The sequence below is a fragment of the Dermacentor variabilis genome, chromosome 2 (assembly GCF_050947875.1).
Source record: "Dermacentor variabilis isolate Ectoservices chromosome 2, ASM5094787v1, whole genome shotgun sequence".
In the NCBI taxonomy this organism is placed as follows: domain Eukaryota; kingdom Metazoa; phylum Arthropoda; class Arachnida; order Ixodida; family Ixodidae; genus Dermacentor; species Dermacentor variabilis.
Window position 1 is genome coordinate 228,223,465 of NC_134569.1, and position 26,069 is coordinate 228,249,533.

General features: G+C 44.7%; 1 protein-coding gene across 2 annotated transcripts in view; it reads right to left on the reverse strand.

Moving 5' to 3' along the window:
• LOC142571212 (protein sax-3-like) overlaps window positions 1-9,278 on the reverse strand; it is a 65,845-nt gene extending 56,567 nt beyond the window's left edge. For both annotated transcript variants that reach the window (XM_075679486.1, XM_075679485.1), the window contains exon 1: window positions 8,977-9,278. In XM_075679486.1, coding sequence (XP_075535601.1) covers window positions 8,977-9,267 — 291 coding nt within the window. In that variant the 5' untranslated portion in view covers window positions 9,268-9,278. The remainder of the gene's footprint in view (window positions 1-8,976) is intronic.
• Between the last annotated feature and the right edge of the window lie 16,791 nt (window positions 9,279-26,069).

Here is a 26,069-nt window from a genome sequence, read left to right on the forward strand (position 1 = left end):
CAAGCTTATTCAGGATACTACGCGCATTTACGTTTGCAAATGTTATTTGTTTCGTTTTTGGGGCGGTCGGGGGCGTAGGTGTGGTCCAATTCCTTCCTGGTTTTTTTGGCCTTTACTCGCACTTGTCTGTGCCTTTACAGGTACCCGGCAGTTCGTTTCTTCATTCTACTGAAACAATTCTCCGTTGATTCGGACTTTATCGTAAACGAGCGCCACCTTTGCACCGGAATCTTTCATTGATTTTACACTAACCCACAGTTTCTTCCTTATGTCGCGTACTCGGAAAGAGAAGTCTTCACTGATCGCGTATTCAGTATTTTAAGTTTGCGACAGGTTTTTAGCACAAGAGTCTTTACACGGAAGTCAAGAAGTTTTAGTATTACAGGCCTGGTTTTCTCGCGTGAAGGTTTTCCTAACCTATGAATGCGTTCAATGGCGACAGGTTGAATTTCAAGAATGTTCTTGGCAATGCTTTCATTAAAAGTTTGTTCAAGGGATTCGTTGTCTTCTTCGTCATCTTCTGGAATTCCGTAAACTAAAAGATTACACCGTCTCGAGCGATTTTCCAAATCATCCAGTTTTAGTTCAAGCAAGGAAACAACCTTCTGCAAGTTGGTGACCTGGTTTATGCAGTCAAACATTTTTTTGTCAAGGGCAACCATGTTTTCCAGTTTCGCTTCAATTGATGTTAGTCGATCCTCTTTAATGCTTTTTATGTCTCCGGCAATCGCCTCGAGCTGTCTGGAGATCTGCTCAAGATCTGGGCCGGAGGTTTTGTTTCGACGTCTCCAGCCAGTAGCAGTAATTCCGCCGCGTGCATTGCCAAATCACACAGTATAGGACACAGCAGCCTGAACCAAGTGAAGAATGAAGCAAGTGTTGCGGCAGCTTTCTTTTTTCTGGCGTAATTGTCCACCGACCCGCTCTCCTTCGTTGCAATGCGCACTCTTCAGAAGCTTTCCCTGTTGTTCCAGATGTAATTCTCTGGTTTCATGCGTTATCCGCGCATTCCTTGTCTGTGCAAGCTCTCGCTTGCGTTCTAGCTGCGCTTCTGTAAATCCAAATCCAAAAGCGCCAAGCCTTTCAACGCACTCGCTTGCCTGCGAAGAAAATTCATAAGACACTTCTATGCCATTTGTTGATGCATATATCCGTAGTGCAAATGGAAATGCAGTAAAAATATTCATCAGAAACACCAAAGACTGCTTACGTGTGGGAATGCGACAGCGTTGAGAGCCCCGTGTTGGAAAAAAAAAGTCCAGTGTCGCTGTTTGACGTCGTTTCGCGAAAAAAACATTCCGAACCACAACCAGGCAGGCCTTGCACGTAGCGCAGAGACGTTACTGAAATAATTGAATTTCTGAAAGTAAAATGCGTTAGACAAATCGTAAAGTACGACCTAACAAAACCTACGGACACAGTTGCGTCAGATTGTAATGTGAATATTCCAGACAACATAATTATGTTACAAGGAAACTCAAACACAAAACCTTCTCCCAGAGTTTCTACCATTCATGAAGCGCCACGGTCCGCTCGGTTCCTTGCAACAACGCCATCCAGATGGCGCTCGCCTCCGTACAAAAAAAACGCATAAAAAACGCACAAGAGTGTCGCAAAAATAAACCGAGGCTGCAGCAAAACACGCATGTATACAACGTGCCAAAACAGATAAACAACGGACGGTGCTTCGTCGCCCCGTCCGCGCCGTTCTGACCGAGCAAAGTGCGACAGCAGCGCCACGAGATGCGAGGATCGGTGCTGGGTCCACGCAGTCACGGGAGTTTGAAAACTGAACCTAGTCTAGTAACGTTGGTAACTCCGCGCCTTCGTTTTTCTAAATGTTACTTGCATTTGTTCCGAGGCGTAAGAGACTGCAACGCCTTCGAGGACAACATGCGGTATAGCACTTCTAGGCATTGTGAAGCTCCGATCGACACAATAACACACTTTTACGTGTTTTGCACGCCAATACCGCTCGACTGGCTTGGCTTTGATGTGTCTTGGATGCCAGTGGCTACAGCAGTGTTTATACCTGGCGATAAATGGCGATACATGGTCGCTTTTAGCGACCATGTATCGCTTCAAGGCTTCGAGGCTGTCGAAGTAAACAGGGAAGTGAGAAGATGTGGTGGTTTTAAACGAGACGGGAACCACTTCAATCGCAGGCTGGCACGAGAAGTGGGCTGCTGACTTTGTGGTCGCGCTGTTGCTCTTTTAAGGGGCCCGCGGGCGCTCAGGAGGCCAGAGTAGGTAGTAATGAACAAGGTCCCCTAGGGGAACCTCACAACAGCATCACCGTCGATAACAGAAAAGGAGGAAAGCAAGAAAGAGAGCTCGCCATGCAATAGGCTACATAAACATGCAGGGGGTAGAAGAAAGGAAAAGTGGGCAGAGATTGAGAAGCAGTTAAATAGCGAACAAATAGGGGTGTATACGGTTACAGAAAGACACCTTAGAGACTCAGAAGAGCCGCCAGTTATTGAGAATTATGTTTGGGAAGGGTGCAGCAGAACTAAGTCAGAAAGAAAGGGAGGGGGAGTCGGAATGCTCATTCATCAGGGAGCCAAATGGGAAAGAGTAAATTCACAATGTCAAGAGCATCTTTGGTTATCAGGTACAATGAGTGGGAAAGAAACTTGGCTGGGCGTTACGTATTTGTGGACCGGAAAAAATTGCGCAGAGAAGAATAGAGAGTTAGTGGAATGCATAAGCGCTCATTTTAAGGGTTTCGAGAATGGTGCTGAAATTGTCCTATTAGGTGACATGAATGCCCACATATAGGATTTAGATGGCTATATCGACAACAACGGGAAGTCAATGCCAGACATTTGTGAGCAACATAACCTCGTTATAGTGAATACGGGGCCTAAGTATGAAGGGCAGATCATTTGAGAAATTGGAAACCGGCAATCAACCATTGATTACTGTCTGATGGCTGAAGGAATTCATGATAAGCTGAGAGAAATGGTCATTGATGAGGAAGGGTATAGCAGCATAGGGAGTGACCATAAACCCATCATTTTGAAAATGGGATATATAGTTGGAAAAGAGAGCAAGGACTGCAAAATGACCAGTCTAAATTTGAAAGCTGAACAAATAACAAATATAGTCACTACAGTCGAGGAAGAACTTGGCAAATGGCGAAATAAAGAGTGGGAATATGGTGAGCTAAGTGTAATAACGACAGAAATACGAAAAAAGAAACAACATGTTCGTTGGAAAGGAAAAAGGAAACCGAAAAGCTGGTGGAACAGGAATATACGAGAAGCGATCGCAGAACGACAGAAAGCATCTCGAGAGCACAGGCATGCAAAGAAGGCGCAGTTGCCGCAGGACGAAGTAACCACTAAAAGCGAAATATACCGGGAGAAAAAGTATATGGTTCAAATACTGGTGCAAGCAAAATTAAAAGGTGAAAGTGAACGTTGGTTGTCAGAAATACGTGAGAAAAAGAAGGCCGCGCCTCGAATATTTTGGAACCACATAAAATTATTAGGCAGGAAGTCAACAGCAATACAACAACATATCCTAGATGAAGATGAAAACAGACTGGAAGGAGAAGCGGCCATAAATTACATCCGAAATGTAATAGCCGAATCTTTCCAAGGCAATGACGAGGTTGTATATAAAGAAAAGAAAGAGCATGAAAGAGACCCAAGTGGGAAAGGAGTGGTGCTGACAAATTTCAACTGCAAGAAAGAGGAAGAGAAAATTCCTAAGTTCACATCCACAGGGCTAGACGAGGTTCCCTTTAGGCTAATAAATGAACTAGGACCAAAAAGTAAGGAAGCTCTGGTGAAAGCCGTGGAAAAAACGTTAAAAGATAGACGAATGCCATACAGTTGGCGACAAAGTAAAATGAATTTAATTTATAAAGGTAAGGGGGAGAAACATAGAATTCAAACGTGTAGACCGTTGACCATTACGTCGGTAATATACAGGCTAGCAATGCAGGCAATCAAATTAAAGCTTCAAGCATGGGCAGAGAAAATTGGCATTTTGGGAAAGCTTCAGAATGGCTTCAGAATACGTAGGCGTTTGGATGATAACTTGTGCGTATCATCCAAACGTGTATTGAAATATCAAAAGCAGAAAGCAGACCGTTGTATGTGGCCTTTTTTTAGACATTACAGGAGCCTATGACATCGTAGACCGAAACATTTTGTGGGATATTCTGGAAGGGGAAGGCTTAGGTGACGATTGTCTACAGCTTTTGAGAGAGATTTACCTAGAAAATTCCGTTTGCGTTGAATGGGAAGGGCTGAGGAGCGAGGAGAAAGTTCATATCAACAAGAGACTGAGGCAGGGGTACCCTTTAACCCCGCTGCTATTTATTATGTACATGTTTAGGATGGAGAGGGCGCTAGAAGGAAGTAATATCGGGTTTAATCTCTCATACAAACAGGCGGGTACAGTAATAGAGCAGCAGCTCCCAGGTTTATTTTATGCGGACGACATTGTGTTGCTATCTAACGAGCAAAGTGATTTGTAACGTCTGGCTAATATCTGTGGACAGGAAGGCAACAATTTAGGTTTGAGATTTAGTGTTAGAAAATCAGGTGTTATGGTTTCAATGAAAACAGTGAACAGACAGTGGAGATACAGGGCCAGGAAATACCTCTGGTAACAGAATATAAATACTTTGGTATATGGATAAACGAAGGCAATAGATATATGCAAACAGAGCAAAAAACAATAACAGTGAAGGGGAAGAGAAATTCAGCTATAATGAAGGACAGAGTGCTATGGGGATACAATAGGTACGAAGTCCTGCGAGGTATGTGGAAAGGTGTACTGGTTCCAGGACTTACTTTTTGAAATGCGGTTGTTTGCTTTGAATCAGGGGTAGAATCAGGACTCGACGGGAACCAAAGGTCAGTGAGTCGCCACAAATGAAGCTGTGCAGGGTGATATGGGCTGGACTAGTTTTGAAGTGAAGGAAGCTCGCAGTAAAATTGAGTATGAAGAAGGGCTGAGGTATATGGAAGAAAGTAAATGGGCTGGGAGAGTGTTCAGGTATCTGTACAGAAAAATACATTGATTCAAAGTGGAGGAAAAGAACTAGGAAGCTTACCAGCAAGTATGCGGCCTGTAGGGTGGGCAACACAGCAGCAAGGAAAGTCAAGCGGAAAGTCAGAGTCTTAAATAATCTCATGGGTGGCGGCAATGGAAAAGAAACCTGCCATGAGTAACTACTTAAGAGGAAAAAAACAAATCAGGAAAGAAACAACTTATGGTAACTCAAAGGGAAGCTCATTACTTTTCGAAGCGAGATCGGGGTGCCTCAGAACACGCACCTACAAAGCGAGATATAAGAAGGAAGAAGAAACGTGTGCTTTCTGCGGTAAAGCTAGGGAAACTATGGAGCGTGTTTTATTAGAATGTGAAGACATCTGCCCACTGGCCTCCTAGAAGCGCTTGGGTTCAGCGAGAGCAGTGGAAAAGTAAACATGTCCGCAATAGGGATTAGTAAGAGGCGATAGGAGGATTGGTGGAATAAAGTAGGGAAACGAGAAAAAACGGAGACGTATAAAAGCACAGTTCGCAATAGGGGATCAGAAAATTTGCATGTGGGAGGTAATAGTGTTTTTTTTTTATTGTTAGGCTAGGTAGGGACATTAGACAGTATAATAGCAAGAGCTTGGTTGCGTAACCCACCGCCCCGTTCCAAAGGGGACGCTCATAACATCCATCCATCCATAGCGTGCGTAGCGTACGTGTAGCTAAAAGCGCCTCAGGTGCAGTGCGCGTATGGTACGTAGAGCTTTCACGTTTGCGTGCGTGAAGTCTCCGCGTACGTGTAACTAAAGCTGTCTATTCGTGATCTCGGAACGCCATGAACGCGCTCGTGTTAGATGCAAAACCATCTTATACTAGAAGTCACCATCATCTAAACATCGCACCTTATTTTGCCCGTACGGACACTTCTAAATACAGTTTATTTCCCCGTGTAATCGAGTACTGGAATTATTTGCCTGGTCCTATTCGTTCTCCTCCTTTAAACTTATTCTTGGAGGCCATTGAATAGTTTTGGTTCGTGTTGGTTTGTATTGTTCGTATTGCCTGTATTACTTACTATTTTCATTTCTCTGCCTTTCACACCCACTCCTGCGATAGCCCGATTAGCCTGCAGTATGTACATAGAAATAAATAAATAAATAAATAAATAAATAAATAAATAAATAAATAAATAAATAAATGTTACACGCTCATGACGTGGCGCCACCTCCTCCCCATTGGATGCGCCGCCATTAGTGAAGCACATTGCTGCGACATGACGTGTGCAATGGCACACGCATTAGAAACGCGTTTAGTCAGCGAGAACCGTGGAGCTGCCGTGGGGTCGTCTCGAAGCGTGCTCGTCTCGCACCCGAGGCCAGGGTTCGATTCTCACCCAGACCGAAATCTGCCAAATTTACTTTTCAATATCATTAATTTACTTTGTTTAAAGGAACCTGTCTAAGAAATCTGACGTCATTCCGAGAATTCTCGACGTGTTTTTACTCTTTGCGTCGTCGGCCATTTCTCGTAACATCCTTCGGCCACGCACACGCCGACAGATTTTCGCGTAATAGGGCGCACAATGCTTCTGCAATAAAAAAAATGTCCGTAGCGTAATGGTTTCAATATGGGGCTTTCGAACTAGGTGTGCTCGAATCCTACCGTCGGACAATTTTAGCTGTGTTAACAGCGGAGCTGTTCTAAGTCGAGCTTTCGCCGTCCGGCGTCCGGTGTCACACGGGGGGCAAGTCAATGGCACAAACCCACGATCGGGGGTAGGCTACAGGAGTGGGGCGGAGAGGGGCATAGGAGCGGGTGTTTCGACGGAGCGCTCCCTTTCGCCCCGTGGATTCAGCTCGGCGCCAGTGGCAGCGGGAGCTCGCACGAGAGCGACAGCGCCGACTTTGCGCAGATGGCGAGCCTCGAGAGCGAGAAGCGCAAGCCAAGCGCCAGCAGAGGGACGCTAATGGCTCATTCACACCGGCGCCTTGAGGAGGTCGCGTGACCATTTGCGACTCGATCAAAAAGCGACGAAAGGCGAATGATGTTCACATCGGCAAGCCCGGTTGAGCGCGACCCTCAAGTCGCAATCCCGGAGATTATCGTTCTCAGCGAGAACTCTCGGAATCTATGCGGAATTTGCCGCGACGCGGGAGGAGGCCGGATGTAGACACATGAAAGATCACTTCCGGTGCGCCGCTGATTGGTTTATTAGTTTTGCGACCACGGTCGCGCGACTGAAAAATCGCGCAGAGAGAGACTGGCCCAAAATGGTCGCTTTTCGAGAAAAGCGACCGTTTGCGACCATTTGCGACTGGTCGCTTTGCGACCAACTTGGTTGCGCGACCACTGTCAGTCGCCGGTGTGAATGAGCCCTAACACTCAACTTGAAAGGTAGGAGGCCGCGCAAGAGAATGAGCCCTAACACTCAACTTGAAAGGTAGGAGGCCGCGCAAGAGACGTCGACGCAGAGAGATTCCTCCCACGGAGGGTGGTGACAGACGGCTCTAAAGAAAACTCCTCTACCATGACTGCGGCCACAGCTGCAAGGTGTGTGACAGACTGTGGTTTGATCACAACACCACGCAACTGAATAGTGTGCGCAATCCGGAACCGAAGCTCGAATCTAGCAAAACGACGACAACGAGACAAAAGACCACGAAAATCGCGCTAAACACGATTACGAACATGAGAAAACAACCACGAGCTTCGCTGTTTTGGCAGGTTTCACTCCGTGGAATTGGCTTTACTTTTTACTTATTTATAGAACAGTACTCTGCTTGAAATGATCAGTTTACAAAGTAACAAATTCGTTTGAAGGCGGAAGGGCGAGGTTTAGGCAAATATTTGTACTTTGCTACCACTTCCATGCTGACTGACAAAATATTACGTTATAGGTTCGTGCGCCCACAAGTAGGTGGCGGTAAGCGTGCAGAAGTTTGTGTATTCACAGAAATTTACCTATTCAAGCCTAGAAGGCCGTGCGGGCTTTTTTGGGACATGAAGCGGAAGGATCGACTAACGGAACGGAGCAGAAAACGGACCCCGGGCTCCTAGCCAAAGAATGTTACGCATTAAAAAATAGAACACACGTTCACACAAATTTATGGCGCAGTTCCCTTGAAGAGACTGAACCTAGAATAAAATCTATTTTCACTAATTTGTTTAAAAGTGAACTCAACCGAAAACTGAGCCTTTGATTGCCATAATAAGTCTGGAAGTATTTCACGTGCTAGTGCTCGGGGCTTCTGGTATTATAGGTAACAACATCGTTTCCAAATCTGTTGAGGTCGACTAAAGTATAGTTTTATTTATGGATAACAAGTTTGTAAGAACGACAGAGCCCTAAAATTGCACAAGGATTGGATACTAACGACGGAAAAGTTCCTAAAGAGGTCAGAAGTGTGAGCAAGAAATGTGTTTTAAAATTTATACAAATCATGCATTTTTGTAGCGGCAGCAACTTTCCAATGTTCCATGACGGCGTGCCGATTTCCTGGCGGTTGCAGCATATAAATGCGAATGGCTTTCTTGTCATTCTCAGGCCAGTTTCTATCCGCCATCTGAGTCTAACCTAAGCAGAGTCGAAAATTGTGGGCCGAACCCCAAAGTAGTGCAGTCTAAAAATGTGCACCGTTCCCGTGAGTATGTACCATTGGGTAAGTACCACTGGGTACGTGCCACTGGTACGCGCCGACTTCGCGACGGCGCCGCTGTGTGGCGCAGCGTGTCCAGAGGGAAGCGCGAGAAACGATTCCAGGTTGCACTACACGCCTCATACATGACGCGTTTCGGCTATTCGCATACCTGGAATGTCATCGCAGACGAGTTTTGCCCGAAACTTTTTCACTTGCACACTCAGACTGCTGCAGCTCTTCCAGTGCGGTGCTTGTTTTTCGTGGAACATCTTAACGAACCACGGCCCTGGCAAGGTGGCCACGCGGCCGAGCGCTTCGGCGACTGCGCATGGCTCACCCTCTCCTCCGAAGTTCCGCTGGCGTGCTGCTCCCGCAACTCGTAGCCGGCAGCTGCGTCGATACTGCGGCCGTCCTTGAGCCACGACCCGGCGCCCAGCCCTGGACGCAGCCGGCAGCTGAGCGAGAAGGGCTCCCCCTCGGTCACGAGTCGCTCGCTGTAGTGGGGCGCGTTACCCGCGCCCAGCGACCACAGCTCTTCGTCTTCAGGGGCGTCGAATGGAGCGCCAGCGACAGGAAGGAGTCGCGGCAAGGACGTGGCCGCAACCCATGCGAGCAGGGCGTAGAACATGGCTACTGCTTCTTCTTCTTCTTCTTCCTTACCTTCGGATTCAATGCCTGCAGAAACAAAATGCTGCCGATGAGCTCACGGTAATACGACGAGCGCTGACGCCTTTGGCGCTGTGGTCCCGTTATGAATTTTTACACGCTTACAATAACTGTTGCGTACACTTCAGCACAGGACGCAGTACAATGGATCCTTCTTTCAGCGTGATGTACAGACCACAGGACGTAGGCTCGCGGGTCGCTGCTGTTGTTGACCTGAGTGGTTGTGGCAATACCCACATTGGCGGATCAGCCATGAATCGGGTGGGTAAATTAGGTGGATAAAAACAGAGGAATTGGTACCTGGACGTTAGAACTTGGAAAGTAAAATTTTTTTTGCAGGAAGAAGAGCGAACAGAAGAAATATATACATAAAAAACTGATAATTGGTAAATGAATAAATAAAAGAAAACTATGGTGGGGGGATGGGCGCGATCAGTCGAGCATTGTAATCGATTAAATTCAATCAGGTAATCTTGGATATCCAAGCAAACATTTCTGTCACTGAAGTAGATGCAGATGCATAACCTAAAGGTTAGTGGCACATAGCCACTCTGAGGGATTGGCCAATAACCGGGTAGTTCCATATAAGAGTAAGAAAAATGAAGTATAAAAGAACTGTAGGCAAAATTGGTGAGTGAGTACATGGGAAGTAACAGGTAGATTCTAGCTTATTATTTTAATAGAATGTAGGAATAAATGAAAACAAAAATACAGCTAATAAATCGGATTTAGTATAACTATAACAGGACCTTACGTTTTTATTGCATAGTTGCCATTTTTTCGACCCGGCAATCAAATGGTGGATGGTATCTCCAACCTCCCTGTCATTGTTCCCATGGGTCGAGGCCCCCAAATACAGTAAATTTTGAACATTTATGCCTAATCTGAGAAGGCGGAACGGCGTTTGTAATGTCATTTTTCGCAATTCAGGATATGTTTGACAATCAGTAAGAAAATAATTGTTTCACGTTTCCCGCAAGAGGGACACTTCGTTAAGGGTACTAGATTAGCGCTGTCTAGGTAAATATTTAGAAAGTGTAGTGCGGCAGTGTAGTTTAGCGTTCGCGACTTCATGTGCTCACGTTTGGCAGAGTTTATCATTCCAATAATGCGACAAGTGCTGAAAATCTGTAGAGCGTGTTAAGGAAGGGGCGTGAGATTCAAGCAGCGTCATTTGCCTCCGAAATCTCACCCTATAATAAAAGCTGATGCCGGTAGGATTTCAATGACTGGGCCATTCAGGGACGGTTTCGCCAACAAATCTGCCATTTTGGTTAGAATTAGGCACTTACGTCCTGGTACCCAAACCAATCTAATCAAAGTCAAATGAGGGGACACTAAATATTGTATAGCTTGCAAAACGTGGGAGTCATAAGAAGCATTTAGGGAGGAGCACAAAGACAGAGAATCCGGCACGACCGCTGTGTAACGTAAATTAGTTTACGAAGGCCTAGAATTACAGCTAAATATTCTGGTAGAAAATGGGTACGAAGTCTTGGAGGCGAGGAGAAAACGACCAATCGAGAATAGGAGAAAATACACCGATTCCACAATTTTCTTCATTTTGGGAAGCGTCAGCGGCAATAGCTGTCTTGAGCGTAATGTACAAAAAGTAATAATTTAAGATAGAGCTAAGCATGGGATAAGGCAGTGCCTTTGGATATTTAGGGAAAATGTCATCGAACTGAGCTTTAATGGAATAGGTGTTGCAACAAACAGGAGTCACCTTTCGAATTTGGACGTTTAATTTATCTGGGAGTTTGTACAAAAATGATTTGAGGTATGTGGAACTCCGGCCAGTACAAGCCAAAAAACAAATCCAGCTGGCAGATAAAAACTGCTTGGGGACGCCTTATAGGGGATTCATATAGCCTTATAAATGACTGTACAGGTAATAATTAAAACCGCGTTACAAGAGAAGGCATCCTAGCTTCCAGATATTTAGGTAGTCCTAAACTTTGCAGGTAGACCTAAACATTGTCGCGAGGCGTGCCTCTCCAGAAGAACAATGAGGCGAAGTTTATATGCCGGTGCTCCAGAGTACAATACAAACCCAAAATCCAATACCGGGCTAATATACATGTGGTATAGTGATAACAGCGTTCTTCTCATTCCTCATTGACTATATTATTCAGCGTACGTAGCAAACCAACCAAGCAAACACTCTTTGCTGCAACAATAAACTTATTATTTTTATTTTTATTTTATTTTTATTTTTTCCCGCTGGACTTCTGATTGCCGAGTGTTAGTTGGTGAGCACTGATGCGCTGTTATGGGTCACGGTGATGATTATATTGTCTGTCAGAAGGCGTTGCTCAAGAACGGCCGTTTTATCAGATGCATGGATTGCAAAAAGCCGTATCATTTGGGGCACAACTGATCAGGCATTGCTCCAAACACGTTCATTACGTTAGGACCCCAAAAACGAAACGTCTGGGTTTGCAAAGCTTGCCGTACTAACAAAAATGTACTGGCTGCAGTTCGCAACAGGTGCTACAACCTACGGACAGCTCTGACACGCCAGCAGCACTTTTAGCGGAGATTAAGGAAATGGTATTATTTTACAAAAACTGGTACTTACTAGGCTTTGGAGGTCCTTTTTATGCATTTATCAAGAATTTTTTTGGCGGTCGTTGTCAAATTGTTAGTTTAAACAGCCAATCAGAATATAGTAGCAAGCTGCCTGTTAAGGCTCGCGCACCACAGGGATCCATTTTGTCTCCGTTACTCTTTAATATATTTACAAATGACTGTTTCGCTCACAAGACATATAAACTACGAGACAGCAGTTAATGCGTTTCAGGAAAACATAAGTTATGTATTGAAATGGTTCGCTGAGAACGGAATTTAAGTGAACACAAAAAAAGAAAAATGTGTTTCAGAAATCCTTTAAAGAATGCTCTCATAGACACACAAGTATTTTTCCATCATCATGATTCACTCTCTTGTCGTTGCGAACCCATTGAATCTGTAAGTTCGTACAAATATATCGGGGTGGTTTTCGATAGTAGTTTATCATGGCATGGCCACTTGGCTTACGTTTGTGCCAGGCTACGAAAGGTTTCATGGTTACTCGTTAATATCAGTTCTTTGGCTCCAATGTCGGTGAAGAAAACTATAATTTATGCCATTGCGTATAGTATTCTTAGATATGGAATCGCCTTATTTGCATCATGTCCTTCTCGTTGGCATTGCCGAATTTATTGCATCTTAAAAAACATGTTAAAGAGCATTGCGTATAATTGTCACATGCCATCCGGGGCGGATATTTTCCGATTATTACGTCTTCCCTGATTTCATTCTCTCTTCGTACAAACTGTTGTTCACCGCTACTTTCGGAATGCAGACATTTTAGTTAAATATAATGCTAATCGGAAGTTGCGAAAAACTTTCGATATTATGTGCTGCGGAGCTTAACAAGGTATGGAAAGGCAAGACGGTATGCTTATTTGCCTATCATCTTTAGTGGTTTACCAGAATAACCTTTTGCTGTACCCTCTTTGCGTAACCTAAAGATGGATGGATGGATGAAAAACTTTATTAGGGTCCTTTAGGGCGCGCCCTAGCGCACAGCGGGCCGCTCCCACGTCGGGACAGAGAGGCCGAGCCTCTCCGCTGCGTCGCGGGCCCGTTGGACAGCCCATAACTGTTCTTCGAGGTTGGGGCTGCGTAGGACAGCATCCCAGCGTGAAGAAGAGTTACTTTCATCGCCGCGTAACGCGGGGCATCGCCAGAGCATGTGAGGTAAGTTCGCTAAGCCATTGAATAGTGCACATGCATTTGTCGTCTGAATTTCGGGGTACATGTTGTGAAGAAGTAGGGGGTTTGGGTATGCCCCCGTCTGTAGAAGCCTTAGTGTCAAAGCCTGAGGTCTATTGAGTTTGCAATGTGGGAGAGGGTAGATACTCCGAGCCAAGTAAATGTGCTTAGTAATTTCGGTGTACGAGGAAGGAGAGTCCCGATTGTCAGTACCCCCGGCGTCACGCTGCCCGGTAGCTACGCGGTTGATGATCCCTCGCGCAGCTCCGTGTGCCGACTCATTGAGGTTGGGCGGGGCACCCTCGATCTGCCCCATGTGGGCTGGAAACCAGATTAATGTGTTTGGCTTGATCTCCTTGCTTCCTAATATCCCTAGGGCCAGCTCGGATATGGTTCCTTTGGCAAATGCCCTAACAGCTGCTATCGAGTCACTGTAGATTGATGTCCTCTTGTCGTCCAATAAGGCCATCGCTATTGCAGCTTGCTCTGCGATTGTCATGCCCATGTTTGTCATGGTTGTCATGCCCATGTTTGCCGGCCGGCAAACATGGGCATGAGTGCAGTGCTCCTGCTCGGAGACTCAGATTTATGCAGGAAAGGTGTGCGCACGTGTTTGTGAGAACTGGCATGTTGTACCGTATGCAACCCAAAAGATATGTCTTGAAAATTTTAATAGCAAGCGAAGCTTTATTTCTTAACAACGAGCTTAGTAAGAGCCGCCGCCGTCAGAGTCCAGCTGGGTCCCCGGTCCTCGTGGTCAGTCAATTTGCCTGAACCTGTTGATGGCGCTTTATGTGGGCCACCATCAGTGGCCATGATGTAGGGCGCAGCTCTTGCGAGGGAGCGGTCCAGCTCTCCCAGCAGCAGCGAGCATTCCCAGAGGCACCGTCTAGTGGCAGTACCCACACGTAAAGTGTGTACCTGTCATCAAGACTGATCTTCAACAATGCAATGTATATATAGACTAAGGCATTCCATCGTCTGAGATGGCGCGCAGATAACTGTGGTGCGATATAAAGTGATTGAATATTGCACCAATGGATTTCTCGGTAAACAAGAAGCCATATCTTCCGGCTGATGGCCACAAGCATATGTTATGAATATGCTTAAGCACTATGTTTGCTGCTGCTTGTAACAGTGCAAACATTTGCGGTCAAGTGACTCGATCCGGGCGCCCACATGCTAAATTTCTCGAACGCGCTCACGTTCACGGTGACGGGGGCTTCAATCAAATCACTAATATGCGTGACATTTAAATATATCTCGCTAAGCACGCCTTCTTATTGAAGGCCATCGAGTACTTTGTATTGTCATTACCATAAAACGTGATCCTGCAGCCACTTCATTAACAATCTGAGCTTGCCTAGAGGCAGGCAGCGATGCTCAAGTTAGCCCGTGCATCAATGGCACCATTTGATTGGAAGTTGTGGGTTGGCGCTTTTCATCTCAAATCAAATCGCGCTTATCAGTCGGTGGTGTCTTCTTTCCATTTTGACAGAAGAGACGTACAAAACATGTCTCGCTCGAACTCGCAGGGTTTTATGCACATGACGACGTCATAGACCGAAGCGGTTATAATGATCACCATTGCCACGTAGTAGTTGAGGTGAAGAAAGCAGCAAAACTGGGAATGACGGACTAGCATTTTGTTGGGCGAACCTGTGCTGTCAAAAACAGGCTACACTAAAAGAACAACGATAGCGGCAAACACAGTCGGCGATCGACCAAAACCTGATCTGCCTGTCAAGCGCGGTGGCTTTTATGCATGAGTCATCGAAGTTTCCAGCGTAATCGCTGGTGCCCGCGTGTCTTCCAAAAAGTGCTACACAATTCGCTTCGCGGATACACTCAGATTACACAAGCTTTGGTAACAACAGACAACGCATAGAACCATCGATAACATTCCACTTAGTTCAAATCACGGAGGCGCGTCTTGGGCTGTGCGATGACTAAGTTGTTAGTGGGTGAAATGCAGCCCCCGAGAAAAGGATAAAGTACACTTGTCACTGTAAACTGAATCATCATTATCATCGTCATTGGAAACCCATTTTGTTTCCACTGCAGGACGAAGGCCTCTCCCTGCGATCTCCAATTACCCCTGTCCTGCGCCAGCCCATTCCAACTAGCGCCAGCGAATTTCCTAAATACATCGCCCCACTTAATCTTCTGCCGTCCTCGACTGTGGTTCCCTTTTCTTGGCACCCTCCACCGGTTATCTAACCTGCGCATTACACCACCTGCCCAGCTCTATTTTTTCTCTTAATGTCAATTCGAATACAGGCTAAACCCGTTTGCTCTCTCATCCAAAACGCACTCTTTCTGTCTCCTAACGTTATGCCCAGCATTCTGCGCTCCATCATTCTTTGCGCGGTCCTTAACTTGTTCTCAAGCTTTTTTGCCAGTATCCAAGTTTCTGCCCCATATGTTAGCACCAGGAAAATGCACTCATTGTGCACCTTCCTTTTCAATGATAATGGTAAACTTCTAGCCAGGGGCTGACAATGTCTGGCGTATGCACCCTATTTTTTTTCTTATGTGAATTTCCTCCTCCTCATCAGGGTTCCCTGTGAGTAATTGACCTAGGTAAACGTACTCCTCCACAGACTCTGGAGGCTGACACGAGATCCTGAACTCTTGTTGCCTTGCCCGGCTATTCGTCATTATTTTTGTCTCCTACATATTAATCTTCAACCCCACTCTTACACTCTCTCTGTTAAGGTCCTCAATCATTTCTATAACTCGTCTCCGGTGTTGCGGAACAGGTCAATGTCATCTGCAAACCGAAGGTTGCTGAGATATTCGCCGTCGATCCTTACTCCCTAGGCTTCCCAGTTGAATAGCTTGAATACTTTTTCCAAGCGCGCAGTGAATAGCATTAGAAAGATTCTGTCTCCTTGTCTGACCCCTTTATTTATATATATATTCCTACTTTTCTTGTGTAGAATTAAGGTAGCTGTGTAATCTGTGTAGATATTTTCCAAGATATTTACGTTAGTGGCCTGTACTCCTTGATTACGCAAAGCCTCTGCGACAGCTGGTACCTCTACTCAATCAAATGCTTTTCCGTAATATATGACAGCCATATAGAGAGGCTGATTGTACTCTGCGGATTTCTCGATTACCTGACCAATGACATGAATGGGATCCACTGTAGAGTATCTCTTCCTGAAGTCAGCCTGTTCCCTTGGTTGGCTAAAGTCCAATGTTGCCTTTATTCTATTGGAAATTATCTTGGCGAATATTTTATATAATACTAGTGGTAAGCTAATGGACCTATAATTGTTCAATTCTTTAACGCCTCCCTTTTTGTGGATTAGTACAATGTTTGCATTCTTCCAATTTTCTGGGACCCTTGCAGTCGATAGACATTTCGCATGGAGAGCCGCCAGTTCTCCAAACATTATGGCTCCTTCATCATTGATTAAATCGACTGTTATTCCATCTTCTCTTGCCGCTCTTCTCCATTTCATGTCTTGTAAGGCCCTTCTCACCGCATCGCTAGATATAGAATGAGCCTCCGCAACCTGTTCATTACTGCTTCGAATGGAGGTATCGTAGCTCCTCTGGGTACGCCGGTTATAACGGCCGTTTTAACACCAAAGCCTCAGACATTGGTCCTCATTTTCTAGCGTATGAAGTGCATTTTATTCACACTTTACACGATCGTGTTTCGTCTCTCTTCTGTGTCCGTGTTTTTAATGCGTGCTGTCAGCAATAATGATGCCGATGTACTGATTCGCTCAGCTAGCTGCCGCACTAAAGTTTACACTGTTACGCATATCTTATTTCTAATTTTATGACTCATTATAAGAATTTAGGTCTTGCGGCGAATCCCAATATAGCGTGTATGCACTATTGTGGAGGCCACAGAAATCACATGATTCGTCTTTGCGTAGGAACATGGCGCACGTACCGTTTCCCTTACGCACAAGCACGTAAAGTGCTGGAGATTTTCTATTAGTGATTCCCGTCTCATCTGCTTAATGACGGTCTTCGTTTCATATTGGAAGCGCAGGGGCCTGTATAAAATTTGCTAATCGGGACTAACCATGTTTCACTTGGCTTGATAATAGGCTATCTTCTATCCGAAATAAAACTATTAGTGTCAGTTAAAAAGCGGTAATTGACGTTTTTCCATCAAAATGTTCGATCACTTCCAAATAAAATAGACGACTTGACCTTGCTAATCGATACTTTCTGAGTACCGTTTGCAGCAATAATGTTAACTGAAACTTGGTTGACGCCCACATCGCACATGTTTCAGCCTCCTGGCTATCAATCGTTTTTCCTAAGTCGTCAGCTTAAGCGTGATGGCGGTGTCGCGCTTTTGCTCAGGGACGATATTGTGGCTCAGCCCGTAGATGAATTCGCTGATATAACTTCTGACTACGAGGTGTTAACAATGCAGAGTCATAGCAATATGTTTTCCGTTGTGTACAGACCACCATCAGGTGACGCAACCCGATTTCTTGTGTTTCTTGAAAAACTTTGCAGTTATACATTAGAAGAGAAAATCCATCTGATCTTAGGCGGTGACGTCAATATAAACATGTTTTTGTCTTCCTCGCTACAAAAGGATTTTCAATCTCTTATCACAACTTATGGTTTTTCAAACACAATATCTAGTGCAACGCGCGTGACTATTGGATGTGCATCCCTATTAGATGTATTAATTTCAAACAATAATATTGATTCATTAGAGGCCGAAGCTGTGTACACTGATATCAGTGATCATCTCGGTATTATATTACTAGCAAATAAAATTTACTGCATTGCTAGTAAAACAAAAAAACAGTCTTTATTCAGTTCATTACGTCATCAAATCTTGAAGCATTTCGCCAAGCTATTACTCATGTAGCTTGGAACAGCGTTTACCGAGCAGAAGATAGTGATACGGCGTATACTGATTTTATAAGCACTATCAAAACTGTTTACCATGAACACTTCCCCATGAAAAAAATGACACGGCCATCCGAAGCACGAAAACCTTGACTAACACCTGAGCTTATTGGTATGGCTAAACACAAACACGCCATGTATGCCCGATTTATGAAACCTAGAGATCCTGCCCTGCTCAGGGAGTTTAAGAAATATAGAAATAGTATCAGAAATCAGCTTAGGGCTGCTAAGGATGCTTATATAGTGAGAATGTTTAGTGATCCCGCCAATCAAAAAAGAGATGTAATCTGGCGCAAATTGAATGCTTTGTTAAAGTTTAATTCAATTTCAGCTATTTCAGATGTTTTGTGTCATTACGGGCAGAAACTTTCCGGAAATGCTACACCAAACGCGTTTAATGAAATCGTCTCATTAAAACCTCAATTAAATAACGTTGATGACCTCAAGAGCTATACTCAGTTCCTGCCTGTAAGCGCGTTTAGTAACACTATTTCTTACCCCAACAAGCCCCTTAGAAGTCTTTTCTTGCTTCAGCGATATAGGTAACAGCCGGTCCCTGGACGCCGATGGTATCCAGATTCGCCCCATAAAGTATGTGCTTAATATTATATGCAATGTTCTTGCCCATATTTATAACTTAATATTATCTACAGGTGTATTCCCTAAACAAATGCAGACTTCACGCCTTGTTCCAGTCTTCATGCATGGTGATAAGGGGGCACTAAATAAATATAGACCTATTTCGATAATTCCATTGTTTTCGAAAGGTATTGAGAAATTGTTGCATATCAGATTACTATGATTTTTAATCACTACAATATGTTTCAAGATTTTCAACACGGGTTTAGGAGGCGTCACTCTACCGAAACAGCCCTCTTGACTGAAAAAGAAACAACTATAGGTACATTCAGTCGTAATCAAATGGCGTTAGACATGTACGTCGATTGTTCCAAGACATTTGATTTAATTTATCATACCATCCTTAGCAAATTAGAGAACTATGGTGTGCGTGGGACAGCGCATGCACTTTTGGAATCCTATCTTTCAAACAGGACACAATTCGTTTATACAAACAATGAAACATCTCCAAGGAAGCCGTTCGTTGTTGGTGTGCGACAGGGAAGCATTCTAGGGCCACTTTTATTTTTGATTTACGTAAATGACATTGTACACTGCACAGACAACGCAATATTCGTCTCATATGCAGATGACACGACAGTTTTTATTACAGGGGGTTTGGAAACAGAGATAGAAGCGATGGCTAATAAAGCGCTGTATGACCTAGATGCCTGGGCCTCGGTGAATTATTTAAAGGTAAACCCTTCAAAAACACTAGTTATTTTGTACACGCGTAAATTAAAAACGCTGACAAATAAGTTGAATTCATTTCTGGGCTCTCAGCAGTTAGAGTTGGGGGATTCTGTTAAAACCCTTGGAGTATATTTTTCCAAGCACCTTGCATGGAATGTACATGTTGAAAACATCCATACTAAGATGTCATCTGCCATTGGTGTCCTTGCACGTACATGATGCATTCTTCCTACAAAGGTGAAGATTATGATCTACAATGCATTAGTGTCCTCTCTGTTGTAGTACTACAGCATAGTGTGGTGCACAACTGGCGCAACAAATTTCCGCAAGCTGCATTTGCTGGAGAAAAGAGACATACGACATATTGCTGCTGTACATTATGCTTCTTCTACAAAACTTCGTTTTACAGAGTACGAAATTCTACCAGTGCTCTGTTTATATAACTATATACTGATGTTGTGTTATGAAGCTTTTGTCAAGTATGGTAGCGATATAAAAATTAATCTTGCTAAGCAAACACAAGTGTTCGTCCAATCAGGCACAAAGAAATGTGGAGTGTACCCACCCTTAGAACTTCTTATGATGAACAATCTTTGTCCTACAAGCTGCCTTCCCTTCTAAACTTAAAAAACCATGAAGATTTTGATCCTTCATGTAGTCAAAATTGTCTTATTAAACGCTTCGCCCAGTCCATTCATTTTCAGGAATAGTACATCCTTTCGAATTTTCTTTTGTCCTTCTTCTTGTTGATCGCTGTTGTTCATGTTCATGCCATTTCAAGCCTATGCAAATGGCTTCTATTGTTTCGCGCCTTGTTACAAAATTTTGTATAACGCGATGTTATGTAATATTCGTCGATTTATTTGAACTCTTTGTACGTGCCTGACCGTCATCCTGCTGTTTTGCCGACTGTAACGGGGTCGGGGCCAGGTCGAGCTGCTCAAGCTTTTAGTCCCGTACTCCTCCTATCCAAAGTAAATAAAGTTCATTGATCGATCGATCGATTGATTGATTGATTGATTGATTGATTGTTTGATTGATTGATTGATTGATTGATTGATTGATTGATTGATATAAATTTGGTTTTTCCGTGTTACATTCATTTTTCAGTCCTAAAAGTTTATCCGCCGTTGTCATATAGAATAATCCACCTGATCTTAGGCCAACCCCTATAGTGGGTATTAGCCACGTATGTTTCTTAGCTAACCACCTTATCCACATAAGTAACTCCATCTCTATGCTGATGACATTATATTTTTCTCCTCTTCACGGGATATCAATAGTTACAGCAAATTTTGCACTCTTATTTGTCTGCACTCGAGTCCTGGCTGGACAGTCTGTCTTTTTCCCTTTACGTCAAAAAACGCTCGTTACTCGTGTTTCCATTGTCAAATCCCGTTTTCATTTCTGTTCGTTATCGAAATGAGCCAATACCGCAAGTTGCAGCTTTGAAGTACTTAGGGATAACATATAATGGTACGTTAAACTGGCTGCCGCAAATAGAAACAAATGCTAATAAAACGTGCATTGTGATTGTTGCGTCGCTTCAGTAATATGAAGACGGGCATACGTAGGGCTACGTTGCTGATCATTTATAAACTTTACGTCCGCGCCATTTTGGTATTCGGCTGTGTCCCTTTTCAGAATGGGCAGCATACAAGCTAATAAGAACTTTAATACTAATAGAAAGGCAAGCGCTGCGTGTTTGTTCTTGCCTGCCAAGTATTGCGGCTAACGATATCCTTTATCTGTTGGCTGGAATTCTTCCACTAGAGTCCTGATTTAAGCAATGAATGAATGTTTGATGTGTAATGGCGCAAGGGCCAAGTATGGCCAAAGGGTTATGGCCGTGGTAATGAGTTCGCAGTGTAGTTATGAGTTCTATGAAGTCGATGTGACGTGACTGGAATGGGGCCTTAAATATAGTCGCTTTAAAGTGAGTAAAATCTGTATAGTAAGATTATGGCGATGACATATGACGTGTGCTATGAACATTAAGATGCATTTCAAAAGTATGATACGATGGATGTATGGATGGATGGATGGATGGAAAACTTTAATTAAGGTCCTGAGGTACGCGACTCAGCACTCTCCGGGCCGCTCCCACGTTGGGTGAGTCAGGTCATGCCCGACCGCCGCATCGTGGGCCCTCTGGACAGCCCGTAGTTGCGCCCCGGCATCCGGGCTCTTGATAGCGGAGAGCCGCTTGTCGTCATTGATTTGTTCTGTGCCTCGTAACGAGGGGCATCGCCAGGGCACATGGTCTAGGCTAGCGAAGTCATTGCAGTACCTGCAAGAACTAGTGGCATAAGTGTCGGGATAAAGCTTGTGGAATAAAGCCGGGCTGGGATACGAGCCTGTTTCCAATAATCTGAGGGTCGATGCCTGCGCTCTATTTAACTTCTTGTGAGGAAGGGGAAAGTCTCTCCTGCCGAGATAAAAGTGCTGCGTAATTTCATTATATGTTGTCTGTTGTACTCTGTTCACCACCACTTCGGGCCGGCGGTGGGGTTCTCCATGATCGCGGAACGCGAGGCCTTGCGCCTTGGAATGGGCCAGCTCGTTGAGGTTTGTGGGGCCTCCCATGATGGATCTCATGTGAGCGGGGAAGCACGTGAGAGTGCGGGTGGCGATGCTTCTGCCGTCGAGGATGCGACAGGCTTCCTTACACACGGCGCCAACGCTGAAGGCGCCGATGGCTGCCCTGGAGTCGCTGAAGATATTGGCGTATTCGTCGTCCAGGAGGGCCAAGGCAATGGCCACTTGCTCGGCCGCACGCGACGACGTGCTTCGTACCGAAGCGGCGTTAACGGTCGAACCCCTGTGGTTGATCGACACTACCGTGAAATTGTTGCTGTACGATACGATACGATTATACGATGTATAAGATACATCAGATTCTAAGATTGGCTCGAGCACTGCTGCCTCCTTGAGCTTTGAAACACAAGAGCCTGGAGGCAGGTGCTATGCAAAACAATTATTGCAGCGGCATGCTCTGGAACGAGGATGCCCTGCGAATTTATGCCCTACGAACTTATAATATGTAACATACCATCATTTAACAATCCGAGGACTGCCTTATTGTTAAAAAGCGGTCCCTTACCAAGAAACATAGCCCAGTGAAGAGGGATGTAATAACGGTATGCAAGAGGAAAATGTTTCTTTCTCTCAGCTTCCGCTTCCCGACACTCCAGGAGCACGTGGAGGACGGTCAGCCTCTCACCACATCTACCACAGGTTGGAGGTTCATTTCCAGAAAGTATAAAATTATGAGTCCCAAATGTGTGTCCTATTCTGAGTCGACAGAATATGACATCTGTTCGCCGTGATATTGTTAAGGAGGGCCAAAAACCTGACTGTGGCTTTATCACGTGCAGCTTATTATTTGTTTCCACGTCCCACAACCCTTGCCAGTCGTTCCGCAGTTTACTTCGTAAGAGAGGCTTCAGATCAGTAGCAGGGACCGCAGCGGTAAGAGTAGCTTGCGATGTAATTTCCCTCAATGCCTCTATGGCCAGGTACCCAGCATATAATGATATGCTGGTTAGATATGTATGCTCTGCACAGAACCGTGTAGAGCTTAATAAGTACAGTGTTTCTGTGTTTACAGAGTAACTTCAGGGCTTTTATGACGCTTAGAGAGTCTGCAAATATGACTGTTTTTGAAGTTTTGATTTCATTATATGTTTAAATGTCGACAATAGTACATGGGCTTCTGCCGTAAATATACTAGTTTCCGGGTGCAGTACGCCAGATTCTGAAATGGATGGGCCGACGGCTGCGTAAGAAACCCCTTCATCTGACTTGGAAGCGTCCGTGTAAAACTCAGTGCTAGAGTACTTATACTGTTGTTCTAAAAAATGCATTTTAATATGTGCACCTGGTGCATGTCTCGTGACATCTACAAACGACATATCGCAGTCTATGAGCTGCCGCTGCCATGGCGGTACAGTTTCGCTTGAGTCATAGGACAATGTTCAAGAAGTGGAACACCCATTTCCTCAATGAGGTTCCTCATAAATAAAGCAAACGGCTTCCTAACTGCAGGTCGTTTGTGGAAGAGGGTAGCAGCGTCGATATCGTTTATGGTTTAATAACAAGGATGTTCAATGTTCGCTTGTACTATCAGAAAATACGTAAAACTGCTATATAACCGCTGCAGATGAAGTAGCCACTGATTTGACTCTACGTAGAGGCTCCGGATTGGACTAGTCCTGAAAGCACCGGCCGTGAGACGGATACCCAGATGGTGGACGGGGTCTAGGATTTCTAATGCACTTGGTGTTGCAGAATTATAAATTATTGCTCCCTAATCAAGGCGGCAGCGAACAAGAATGTTATATAAGTTCAGAAGGCACTTTCGATCAGTACCCCATTAGTGTGTGACAGAAGCTTGAGAAGGTTCATTGTTTTCAGATATTTTATTTTCAGATATTGAATATGGGGAATAAACGTGAGCTTTGAGTCTAAAGTGATTCCCAGGAATTTATGTTGGCTGCTCACCGAGAGTTCGTCTCCCTTGATCGTAATACTAGGCAGTGGTGCTGCCCGTCTCTTGTTTGAGAAGCGTACGCAGGTACTTTCTTGGATGTTTATTTTGAAGCCGTTCTTCTCCGCCCATTTGGACAATTTGTTTATCCCAAGATGCACTTGTCGTCCGCAGATAGCAATATTGCGTGATTTGAAACTTACTCGTGCATCATCAACATAAACGGAATAAAACATTGCACGTGGAACGACTGTATGCAGGCTGTTAATTTTTACAATAAACAGTGTGCAACTTAGTACCAGTTTCTTATGTGAATGATTTAGATAAAAGATCACCAACTTTTACGCGAAAAGTGCGGTTAGACAGATAGCTTTCGATTGTGTTTAACATGTTCCCACGGACGCCCATCGCGGAAAGATCGCAGGGGATCGCGAATCGCCATATCGTGTCGTACGCTTGCTCTAGGCCTAGAAATACTCAAAGTAAAAACTGCTTATGAATGAACGCATCTCCAATGTTTGCCTCAATGCGGACAAGGTGGTCTGTTGTCGACTTTCCCTCACGGTAACCGCATTGAAGGGCGTCTAGTTTGTTGTTACTTTCTTGGAAGCTGATTAAGCGCCGGTTTACCATTTTTTTCAAAAACTTTGCACAGACAGCTTGTTAGCGCTATTGGCCTGTAGCCGCTGGCTAAGGCCTGGTCTTTCCCTTGTTTATGTACGGGGATGACTATAGTTTCTTTCCAGGACATATACCCCGCCGCCCACGTGGCATTGAAAAGAGATAGGAGTGTTTCCAGTTCTTCAGGGTGTAGATGCCTAATCATTTCGTATATGATACGATCGCCACATGGCGCCGAGTTCTTGCAAGAAGCCAGAAACGCCTTCAGTTGCGCCAAAGTAAATGGGCTATTCTAACCATCACTCGATGACCCTCTGCGGTTTAGGGGATGCCGCTCCTCGCGTTCTTTGTGTCTTAGAAATGTTTCTGTATAGTGCGATGCACTCGAGTTATATTGAAAGTGTTCGCCTAGACAATCCGCCTGATTTACGAGGCTATCACCTTGGCTGCTTACTAACGATAGGGGGTGTGACTCCCGACCTATTAGCTTACTTACCGTATTCCTTACTGTTGTTTCATCAGTGTACGAATTTATACTAGAGATGTAGCTATCCCAGCTTTCTCTCTTTGCACGTCGAAGTCTTCTCCGGCCTTGTGGCTTGACTTGTTTAACTTGTCAAGGTTTTCGGCGGTCGGACAATTTCAAAGCAATCTCCAGGCTTTATTTTGATTTTGTCCTGCTTTCCGACATTCGTCGTTCCACCATAGGATGCGAGTTTACTTGCCAGTCCGTTAGTTTGCGTGATACATTTAGTTGCAGCGTCAATAATAAAACCTGTTAAATATGCCACAACGTCGTCTATACTTTAATACCAGCAATGTTATCTCCGCCTAAATACGTCAGCTCTTCGAACAGCTTCCAGTTGGCTGAGCTCATGTTCCGTCGCGGGAAATGTGGCGAGCATCCATCCTGTTTCGTTAGGTTTAAAACAATTGGAAAGTGGTCGCTGCCAAAGTAGTTCTTCAGAACAGTCCACTCAAGATACGAGATTAGGATACTCGATACTACACTTAAGTCTATTGATGAGTACGTGTTATGGGCCGCTCGGTAGTACGTTGGCTCTTTCTTATTAATTATACATGCTCCTGAGGAGGAGAGAAAGTTTTCACTTAGGCGACCTCTCGCATCGCAACGAGAGTCTCCCCACAAAGTGTTATGTGCGTTTAAGTCGCCGACAACTATGTAGGGCGCCAGAAGTTCATCTATATTGTCACGTGGTGGTGACGTTAGGAACACAGTAGCAATACTGTGAAAGACAAAACTAACTTTTATTGGGCGAACCTACACCCACAAAAACAGGCTACACTTATAGCACAACGATAGCGGCGAACACGGTCGGCGATCGTCGAAAATCTGATCAGCGGGTCAAGCGCGTCGGCTTTTATACAGCAGTCGTCGAACGTTCCAAACTAATCGCTGGGACCCGCGTGTCCTCCACAAAGTTCTACACCATTCGCGTCACGCGATGAAATCAGATACCACAAGGTTCGGCGCTAACAGACAGCGGATAGAAGCATCGATAACATTCCAGAAAATTCCTATACATGCAGGCGCGTCCTGCGCTGTGCGATAGCATTTGTTAAGCGGTGAAACATGGTCACCCGGGAAAGATCAACATGTACACGTGTCAATATTGTTTTGAAATTCTGTTTCGTGAAGTTGGTAATTCGGAGGGATCTATATA